The sequence below is a fragment of the Balearica regulorum genome, chromosome 2, assembly GCF_011004875.1.
Source record: "Balearica regulorum gibbericeps isolate bBalReg1 chromosome 2, bBalReg1.pri, whole genome shotgun sequence".
Taxonomy (NCBI): Eukaryota; Metazoa; Chordata; class Aves; order Gruiformes; family Gruidae; genus Balearica; species Balearica regulorum.
In genome coordinates, this window is record NC_046185.1 from 25,425,909 (window position 1) to 25,436,537 (window position 10,629).

General features: G+C 41.3%; 1 protein-coding gene across 2 annotated transcripts in view; it reads right to left on the bottom strand.

Moving 5' to 3' along the window:
* PTDSS1 (phosphatidylserine synthase 1) overlaps positions 1–10,518 on the bottom strand; it is a 33,026-nt gene extending 22,508 nt beyond the window's left edge. For both annotated transcript variants that reach the window (XM_075743659.1, XM_075743658.1), the window contains exons 1-4: positions 10,217–10,518; positions 4,798–4,889; positions 3,211–3,255; positions 866–990 (exon numbers count right to left, since the gene is read on the bottom strand). In XM_075743659.1, coding sequence (XP_075599774.1) covers positions 866–990; positions 3,211–3,255; positions 4,798–4,889; positions 10,217–10,395 — 441 coding nt within the window. In that variant the 5' untranslated portion in view covers positions 10,396–10,518. The remainder of the gene's footprint in view (positions 1–865; positions 991–3,210; positions 3,256–4,797; positions 4,890–10,216) is intronic.
* Between the last annotated feature and the right edge of the window lie 111 nt (positions 10,519–10,629).

Below are 10,629 nucleotides of genomic sequence, written 5' to 3' on the forward strand. Positions count from 1 at the left end.
CGCAGGTGCGCAAACCCAACGGCAAGGAAGGCATGCTGGTCAGGTGGTGGGCAGTAATTTGATGCAACAGTGAAGGGGACTAGACCAGCAAGTCTTGCCTTTCCATGCAGTAACCCTCTTCTGCTCGGTGCTCAACTGCTCACACCCTCTTCCGGCCTGCCTCCCAACATACCTCACATACTTCTCCCAGGTCTCCTTTTACTACACTTCAACTCCCCGTGCTAGTGTCCCCACCTGAAGGGGAACCTTCTCTGTATTGAAAAGTCTTTGCAAGCTGTAGAAGAACAAGCCTGGCTTTCCATGCCATTCCAAATCATGGTCTATGGAAGTCATTTCCCAATGGTAACACCACCAGTGCTTAGCTGGAAGGCAGCAGAGCCCTGCAGTTGCTGTACCTGGATTTCCACATACTCAGTAGCATGCCAGTCATGTACTAAGCTCATGGCAGTAAGGCAAGACCAAAGTTCTTTGAATGCAGCATTGCAGCACCAAAAAAACTGATCTGGGGGACACATATCATGCAGGCCTCATGTAGATACTACCTTGCTAACTCTATTTTCAGTATCCAGGCTCATATCTATTATTTAAAGGAATCCAAAGCCACTCCAGTGCAAACACATCTCACACTCCAGACTGCATACTCATCTGAATATCTGCATTAGAAAAAAAATACAGAGAAGACTGTTTCTCACACCAATTGATTTCAGCGTAAAGAAATAGCTGATAAAAAAGGCTCGTTGACTCTGTCAAGTATAGGCACAAATTTCCACTGCTCATGCCAGGAAATTCAGATTTATCCCTTCCCGCTCATGTAAAACATGGCTAAAGTAGCCAAAATGTTCAATAAAGTGTCATGGATACATACCATAATATCTGCTTCCCTTGTGGCATATCGAAGATTAGGATCCAGCCAGTACATCACTGCTTTTACCTGCTCAAAGTTAAGGAAGAGCACGAATACCAGGAACAGGAAATAGAGCACACTGAGACCTGCAAAAAGACTCAGCTTTAAAATCACGTTCACTCACAAAACTCCTTGGTACACAGAGAGTCAAAAAAGCTGCTTTCAAACTGTTGCTCTATACATGCCTAGTTTGCACAAATCAGTTTTCTACATACAGCGGCTACATGCAAAAAAGCTTAAAAGACTCAAGTCAGATCTCTGAGCATCAGCCCTTCATACCACCTCCTGTTTCAAGTGATATATGCTCGACTGCGTGAACCCAATCAAAACAAAATCAGTCTAATCAGTTTAGACAGGAGTAGTACAAGGCTGTGATCAGGAAGCTCTTTAGTAAGAGATACATTAGGACCCCAGGATTGGATTAACTCTGTCCCTTTGCTTTAAGTATTCTTGGTCTCACTAATGCAGGTTCCTAAGCCTATATGCAGATTTCAACATAAAGATCAATTTAATAATTCCACCTGGCAATTCTGAGCTATGCTGGCAATAGAGAGTAGTTAAAAACTAATGCACGTTTGAATTACTTGTGAGCAGGAAAATTTGCTGTTACAAGCTTTTAAAGACAATTACTATTTGTTTTCACACCATTATAAATTATGAAACACTACTGCATTTGGGACTACCGCCTCTCTCCTTCCAATGTCTGAATATGGATTATTTTAAAAAAGAAAAACTTGTAAGAAGAGTCCTAAGTGTAGATCTGCATATAGATGAAGCTGCTGTTGGGAGCATATCTTTACATTATTCACAAGTTCACAGATATCTAAGACCTCATTTGGAAGAGACATACAAACACTAACACCATTTCCATAGTCTAGCACTCAAACTTACTTGCATCCTGCAGCAATTGCATGGAAGGCAGAAAGATTAATGTGAATAAATTTAGGATCTACCATCCAAAATAAACTATAGGAATTCTAAGAAGGTATTTTAAACTATAACCAAAACTCATGTGTTATTAATCCCCAGTGTCTGCTAGAGAACAACTTCCATTCAAGTACGCACACATGAACAGAAAGCGTATATACTGTCCTCTGCAGTGCCTCCTAAAAACACATCAGGTAAGAAGATGCCAAACTACTACAAGTAGTACAGCCTGCAAGTGAGGGTGCATCCTTAAATGTTGAGGACATGCTCCTCCTGCCTTTCATCTATTGAACAGGTCTGAGACCTCAAGCACAGCTAAATAAGGTGTGCTGGCATTACACGGGGAAAAAAGTTGCTCTTGATTTTGCATGCAGCCTTCTCCCAAAAGTACAGGGGGCCAAGTTCTCACAGTATCAATGTTGAGAATGACCTTTTAATTTACATTTCAGAAACATGAAATGAGCAGTAGTATCTTTGTTTCCCAAACTTCACAAGGAGACGGATTCTTTAACAAGTACTATCTAATACTATCTAATCAGCAGTATCCTCTCAATGTCAACAGATGAGTAATCAGCTACTTTGGGAGGCTACTTATTTTTAGCTATATAAGGTGGCAGGAAGAGAGAAACATTCAGTCCCCGTAAAAAGGAACAGTTCAGCTTTTAAATCAAATGTGTCTAATTCTCTGCAAATGTGCTTAAAGTCTAGGATATGCTCTGTGAACCCTGCATTATTTTGAAATAGAACTCCTTATGTTTTTGCTATGTAATTCAGATGTTTAAGGAACAAGATTTCAGTCATTAAGTTCTGTAGTTAATACAATTATTTTCCAAACTATGAACGCAACTAATATTTACAGGTGTTTTTGCTGAAATTATAAGTTAAGAATATGAATGTACACATTATGAATATTAATAAATGTTAAACTATACAATGACTCAATTTAATACACATATGAAGCAGTAGCATATTTTGCCAATAATGAGAAGTACTCTACTAAACTGGGTTTAGTTAGAAGTCGGATACTACATACACTAGGTATAAACAACTCAAACCTTTTTCGGGTGGGAAGAGACAGCAGTAAGAAGGGTGCGGGTGAAGTAGATTAGGAATCACAAACACAAAACATGATTAATACAGAGCATCAGAATGAATGGATCCCTTTCTGGTGATTTAATTTACAGCATCCTGACACATAGTAACTACAATGACATTCCCAAACATAATAAAGAACAGATTAAAAGCAACTGCTCAGAAGTCAGAGGGAAGTGACATTTATGCAAGTTTGATGCACAATTGTTTCATGACAATTCCATTCATCTGAAAGTTAAAATGGTCAGTCCTGAAGAAGCACTGAGAAAGTCAGAAACACAACTTACCAAAAACCATTCTCCATATTGCAGGGTGGGGACGTGTAAAGGGTCCTGTCGACAGTAAACAAAAAACCTATTAGGAGACACATCAATAAGAAACATATAATCTATTTTTGAGTACATCTCAAAAATTTGGATTTGGCACGAGCACAGATCAGTTCTCCATCAAACTATGTAATATACCCAAAAGTTGGTGCTCTATGTTAAAAAAACCACAATGGTAACAGCAGATTTCAGAGAGGAAAAGGAGACTGCTAATTAGAAGGGTGTAAACAAAACTTTCAATTATTTTTATGGGGTTGTTTGCAGAACAGTAATATGCTGTTCACCCAGCAGACACCGTATCTCAGGCGAGGATCTCTTGATCTCGTTTCTAGACCAGACAGCTCACACATGGCTTGCTCCCAGTAAAGTCATCATATACAAATTTCTGTGTGTTAGCAAAGAAACATGGTGCTTAGCCTTCAGATGACCAAGAAATGTTAGCAAACAGGCCTCCTAAAACTTCCAAACTGAGTATCATATATCTGACAAGAAGTAAGATACCTATGCTCTTTAGCAGTGTCGATATTATTACCTTAGAACCAGTGATTAAACTGACTTTACTAGATTAAAAACCCCTCACTTAATGTGAGGAGCAGAGAAGGTAAGTCTGGTGAAACTGGAAAACATTTAAACATGAATCATACATTTAGGTAGCAAGAAGTGGCTGAACAAGTATTTTCAGCACACACTGTGGATGGCTTTCACCACCGTATGCATAAAGCTCATTTTTCTCTGGCACTCAGTTTTTTCAGTGAGTGCTTTGTGAAAAGTATGGATTAATGATTTTAAAAATATGAGAAAAATACATCCCAACTCTGAACTACAAAGCTGCCCTGAGCACAATCACTGTTGTTTTTTTCCTGAGCACTGCCAATCCTGAGACAGTTTACACTCAACCCAAGAGTTATGCTCTTGCTGACAAGAGTAATAAGTAAAAATTAAAAATAAATAAATAAATTTTAAAAAACCAAACACACACACCAGGAACACAGCATTTCCTCCACAGAATTAAGTGTCACACAAGTGTTTTTATCTTCTTGCACTTTCTGCTTCTCACACAACTACCAAAACTTTTGTCCAGCTTAAATTTCTACTGAGCAACTGTAGTTTTACATTGTAATGTGATTTTGACCATTTCTAACTATCACTAGCTTGTGTTAAGGTGAGATATCTCTGAGAATTTGTAAAATGACACTTCTGTTAAAACACACTGAGGCAGACTCCTTTTAAACATAATTTAAGGATTTGGCAGCATCATTACCTAGCAATCTGAGCTGCAACTGAGCACCTGCAAATAGAGACACTGATTTGGAAAACCAGACTTCCTTCTTGGATACAGAGAAGCTATAAATAACTTGCATTTTACCTTTATCTCTGCTCAGTATGATTGCAACCCATTTTTAGACTGTTCCTTAACATAAAGGAATTCAAAAGAGAAAAAATACATTTAAAAGTAGTACTTTAATAAAAATCAAAATAAATATAGAGGCAATAAAGAGAAATTCACATGTTATAAAAAGTGAAGTACAAAGTATAAATCTTACTCACCATTAGGAAAAGCTAGAACACTGATGATTAGAAAGAAGAAAATCACAGACAGGATACCCCTCCAAATATTATCCTCTGGGACAGAATCATCCCTGAAGAGACAGACAACATCAAAGTGTTAAAGTACGTTATAAAGATGAAGTCAAAAGGTTCTGAAGATACCATATTAGTTAAATAAAGACTACACGGAAATAAATGTAAGAAATAAGTATGCTGGTTATATAACAAGTCAAGATAGTAACTGCACTGAATGATTTTCACTCTGCATTTCTGGGTATCCCTTTCTCACAAGAAAGTTAAACATATAATCAATACATGCAAGCCCTAAGCATTGTTAGAAGTCAATGCAGAAGCAATGACTAAATTCAGCACAAGGTGAAAAAAAATCTTCCTGCTTTAATGTTCACAGAAGTATCATCAAAAGTACTTTTACACATCAAGTAGAGACCTAGACCAAAAACTCAGGAAGTCTGGATGCAATTCCTAGGTTTCCCTCTGCTGTTTTGGTGCTGCTCGCAATCCCCTTCACCTCTCTTGGCCTGTTCCCAATGCCAAATGCCTGAGGTGAGTGCAGAGAGGGGAGAAATAATGATTAAAATCAACCTTTGGAAATAACAATTACATAGCTTAGAACTGTCTATAGCGGAGAAACAGCAAAACTTAAAAGAACCAGGGGAAAATACCAACTTGCTTTTAGATCTATTAACCCAAAGCTCTGAGTAAAATACTAGGTATTATTTGTGCTACTGTCATATTATGGCCAGAAGAGACACCTCAGAATTCAGTTTGGAATGCCAAGGCAAACCGGACTGAGTTGCTCTTTCTTTTCAGGCAGGTAGAGTATAGCATACAGCAGCAACAAAAAAAAGCCCACCCAAGTCTTCTAATGAGCCGCCAGCTTCTAGGATACTTCAGTAATACAAATAGAAACAAACTTCAGACTATCATAATATGCACAGCTAATATTTTATACTGTATCACTCACTACAACTCAAACTAAAGTTTTACTATTTGGGTAATTTTCAGATACTTAGGATCAGTTTATCCCTTTAAATATATTCCTTTATGTATTCCCAACCCACGATACCAAAAAAGTCCCAGCAAACTTCATCCCTCTAAAGTTCTTCCTGGCAGAGTATCTGTCACATTTCTGGATGGTTCAGTAAAGAATCTGTGACAGTATAAGTGCGCTCCACATTAGATACTTGCTGCACTTGTAAAATAGTTATCACTTTGCCAAATTATTTCCCCTTCCCTCAAAATTGAGCCTTAACAGCTCCACAGTAGACTTTCATCATTGTGAGGCATTTAAGGACTGTCTTAGTTAAACTGTATGGCAGGAAAAAGTACATTAAACATGAATGGTTTCTCTGCAGGCCTTAGGGGCTCTCCACAGCATTTTTTTAAACCAGCTCAGTACAGATTTACCAGTCATTTTCCAGTAGCCATGCTGCAAAGGCTGACACTTAACACTAGCTATGAACCCCAAATTTCAGAACTTAACTCTGGCACCCTTGGCAATCTCAAGACCCTCATGCCATCCAGTGCGTTCCACAGCCTTGGGCTCCAATGGCTCAGACAAGCAAAACCATATTCCTGTTTTAACATATGCAAATAACACACACGCACATGCTGTCACTGGTGCCATCAAGTGGGGGAATTTTTTTTAATTTTTTTTTTTTTTTTTTTTAAGAGGGAACAGATTACTAGAGTCACATCAGTGTACAATTCAACATGACCAAGAAAGAAGTGAAAGACACTGTGATCACATCACTTAATTGTGGCACCAACTGGGCTGAAGGGTCCTCACCTTTGCATATCAGGATTCTGGTTACTACTCAGCTCCAGGAAAGCTGTCCTAGTCATGTTGGCACCACTTCCCCCAAAAATCAACAAGATGTTGTATGCAGTGTTAAAACCGCATTTCATTCTGACTTGTAGATATCTTTCAAAAGGGATAGGCATCCAACTTCTTGCCAGCAGCAGGTAAAAACAGGTGGGAGCAAGAAACTCGCTACTGTGCACTAGTTAGGATAAGAATTATAGTGTTTGCCTGGAATAACTATTTTGGGGAACGCCAAAAGAAACAGGGAGGCAAAATAACTGTTGGAGGAAAGACACAATCACAACAATCAGGAAAATGTGCTAAATCATCTCCTCAGCCTTAAGAACTTTGATGCTGACTTTGAAATATAAACATTCATGCAGCAAAAAACAAGGTTTCTAATACTCGCGTGGGAGGACAGATGAAAATTCTTTCAATTTAAACCCACTTTACCAGCGCATTTTTCAATTCTGTAGCTTTTTGAAGAAGAAATAATAAAAAACCCAAAGCATATAATAATTGCATAACCTTTTCCTCTCTCCTGCTCTTCTCCCTGCTCCAGAGCACTACATTACACTGGCACATTTCAAAAATGTAAACTACTAAGTTATTACATCATGAATAAAAAAAAAATGAGGATACTCAACTTTGGAAAAAATAGCTAGGACACTATATTTAGAGTGTGTTTGGAAAAAAAAGAATCTTCCATAAACTCCCCAACTCAAACTAAATGCAAAATAATCTAGTTTAATCAACTCCACAAATCAAAGGATGTGAACGACAACAGCCCTACATCCTCATAGGTCTTACTCCTGCTTCCATAAACCCCTGCAACTTCACACCAGAAGCTACCAATGCATCACTTTCCTCAGTCCTGTTGATGCCTCCACAAAATATCCCCTGGAGCACCCACCTGCTCTCCTGCTGGTTGCCTCCAGGCTCAGAGAAGGCCATATCCCTCTCTCTAGGGAGGAAGAGGACAGGGAAAGCTAGAGCCACCCCACGCCTCCACTCCAGGCCACAGCCTGGAAGCAGAAGAGCCTGTCTCTGGCAGGAAATAACCAAGGCAGCTGCAGCCATTGTCAGAAGCACTAGAAGGATGTGCTTTAAAAACCAGAATACTCTCTACTCCTCACTTTAACATGGAGAAGTTAAACACATTTCTTTTTCTGAATTATTATTATTGCTACCTGAAGATTACTGCTATCTGAAGTTCAGCTTCACCTTTATATGTCAGTTCAAAGACGGTATCAACTGCTTTCAGTGATCCCAAGGGAGACCCCACGTTATGGCTTGGTACATCCAAGGGAAAAGCATTTTCTAAGTTCATCTGAACCATCACATATTTCTGACATAAAGCAATTATAGGAGAGACAAGAAAGACTTTAAGAGAAGCAGAATTTCCTCTGCCTATGCTGAAGTTCCTGAAAAAATAACTTTTACTTAACAACATCAGTATGAATGTATCATGGAAAATCCCCTGCTTAATAAATTGACCAGGAAAGCTACAGAACAGTTGACAGCACAGAGGAAGCAAAGAATCACCTGTCACACCTTACTGGGAAGTCTACAGCACCTTGTACCTGGGAGGTAGAAATACCAGATCCAATGCAATAAGCTGATGGGAATAGAAAGACCAGACGTGGAAGCACATCCTGCAAGCATGTGGGGAACCATCTCCTTCCCCGCCCCAGTTTCTCAAAGAGTACAGATGGTTTGGGTAGTGTCACAAATAAAGCAAGAAGCAGCATTCTGGTATCACCCAGGAGATAGAGGAATCTCCTGTGATACTTGGCAATAGCAGAAGGGGAGGGGAAAAAATAAAAAATAAAAATCAGAGTAGCTTCCACAACCTGAGAAGAGGAGAAACAGAGGAGAGTTAAATAGAAGTCAATGGGTATTTAAACACAGGAAGTGAGGCAGAGCAGAGACAGACAGGGAAAAGAAAACTAAATTGAAGTCAGAGTTAAAAAGCTAGCAAGACAAATGGAAAGAAAAGCTAGCAATCCTCTTGGAAAAATGCATACAAACATCCCAGAAGTGAAGGAATATTCTCTGGGCCTAGAAGACTCCATAGTTCTGAAACTGCTGCTTGGCTCATCCCCTGCTCAAAAGACTTAATGGCAAAATTCCTTTCCTCCCCCAAAGATGACCAATCAATTCCATTAATCCTTCAGAATGGTGTTTGGATGAGAATCCCTTAGTAACTCACAAGTTTGACCCAAATTAGCCCACAATAGTGAGAAAAGCGATCAGATCGTGAGAGACAGGACAAGAGGAGCACTTGTAACAAAGTCTTCTAATTAAGCAATGTATGAAAGCACAGAAACATGTCTCTGATGTCAGAGTTTAGAAGGGATCCCTGGGACATTCTACCTTAGCTTAGTTAGATCTTGTTACCCAAGCAGATCAAGGGATGCGTTCACAAAAAATATCTTCCTTTGGGCCATACACAACTTGAAACAAGAAAAGGCATGCCTCAGACCATTTGCAGCTATACTATTTCATGTTTCCTTATGCTCCTTTCTCAGCTCAACCCAGGCTTGACCATTATTTTCATAGCTGATAAAAACTATACGTTTGGATTCTTAGAAGATGATAAAGGATTACACGTTGAATTGTACATGAGGCCTAGGGATAAATACTGATGTTCTGTCCAATGCAGAGTTTAATCAATAACACCGTTGAAACCTGTGATTGTGCACCTACAATGTCACAAAAATGTAAACAAGCCCAAAACATGATGCACAACTTGGCCAAAATCTCTCAGGAACCACTGTTTGCCCAAAGACTGCACGATTTAGCTGAAAGGAGGATTATGTTATCATCTTCACAGCCCCATTCAGTAGGAGGCAATAAAAAGTATGCACAACTTAGGAAAATACTGCAAGACGCCCTTCAGACTGCACTGCTATACCTTTTGTTTACAAATAAGGTTCCTGAAAATAACTGTCTCCATTCTTAGCTTTATTTGCATGAATGACTGCAGTAGTGAAGTCCACAGAGCTGTTCCTGTGGTGGGGAAAGGGTGTGGCGAAGCCTATCGGTACCAGGGCCTAAGCCAACGTGTGACCAGCCTCAAAGTATGTTGTGTAAAAATGATGACACAAAATAGTCACTCCTGTCCGCTGAACGCTTGGTAAATTATCTACTTGAGTGATGTCATTGCTGGACTTCTTGATAGTCTAATAAAAGCCATTTTTGACAACTGCTTAAAACATATGCTCATTTTGATAAAGACTTTAACAGAGAGCTACAAAATGATCAACAAGTTCCCAGGAAATATACCAGAGGGGAATAACCGCTATCTGAAAGGAGGGCCTCCGGAGCAGGGCGCTCTCCAGCTAACTAGCAATGCAACACTCCTGCCTGCACAGCACACAGCGAGTCACGGCCCGATACCAAGGCTCCCGTTAACGCGCCCCCAGCAGGAACCACCGCCCGCCGGAGCCGCACTGCCTCTCCTCGCCCCAGGGGACCGGCCCCGGCCCCCTCTCCCGGAACCCCCTTCGCCCCGGGGCCGGGTACGCGCTGCCGGCACTCAGGGGCGGGGCGGGGCAGGGGATCCCCGCGGCAGCACCGGGGGCCACGCACCTGGTGAAGGCGAAGGCCATGAGGCTGAGGATGGTGAAGCTGAGGAGGGTGATGGTGTGCGGCCGGTAGAAGAACTCCAGTGTGATGTCCTCCACCTGCTGCTCGTTGATCATGCGGAAGTGAAGACGGTAGTTCACATCGTCCTTGCTCAGGGTCCGGCTTCCCACGCACGACGCCATCTCGCCCCCTTCCCCTCGCCTCAGCGCAGCTCTGGTTCTCCCGAGGCGGCGCGGCGCGGCCCCAACCAGCCCGGCCAGCCGCCCGCGCCGCCTCCCGCTGCGACGCCGCCGCTGAGGAGAGGAGAGAAGCGCCGCGCCGCGCCCGCCTCGCCGAGGGGTGGAGCTCACCCTGCTGCTCCCGCGGCGCCCACGCGGTGAGGGAGGGAGAAACAGACCGGGGGGAGGGGGGAGGGA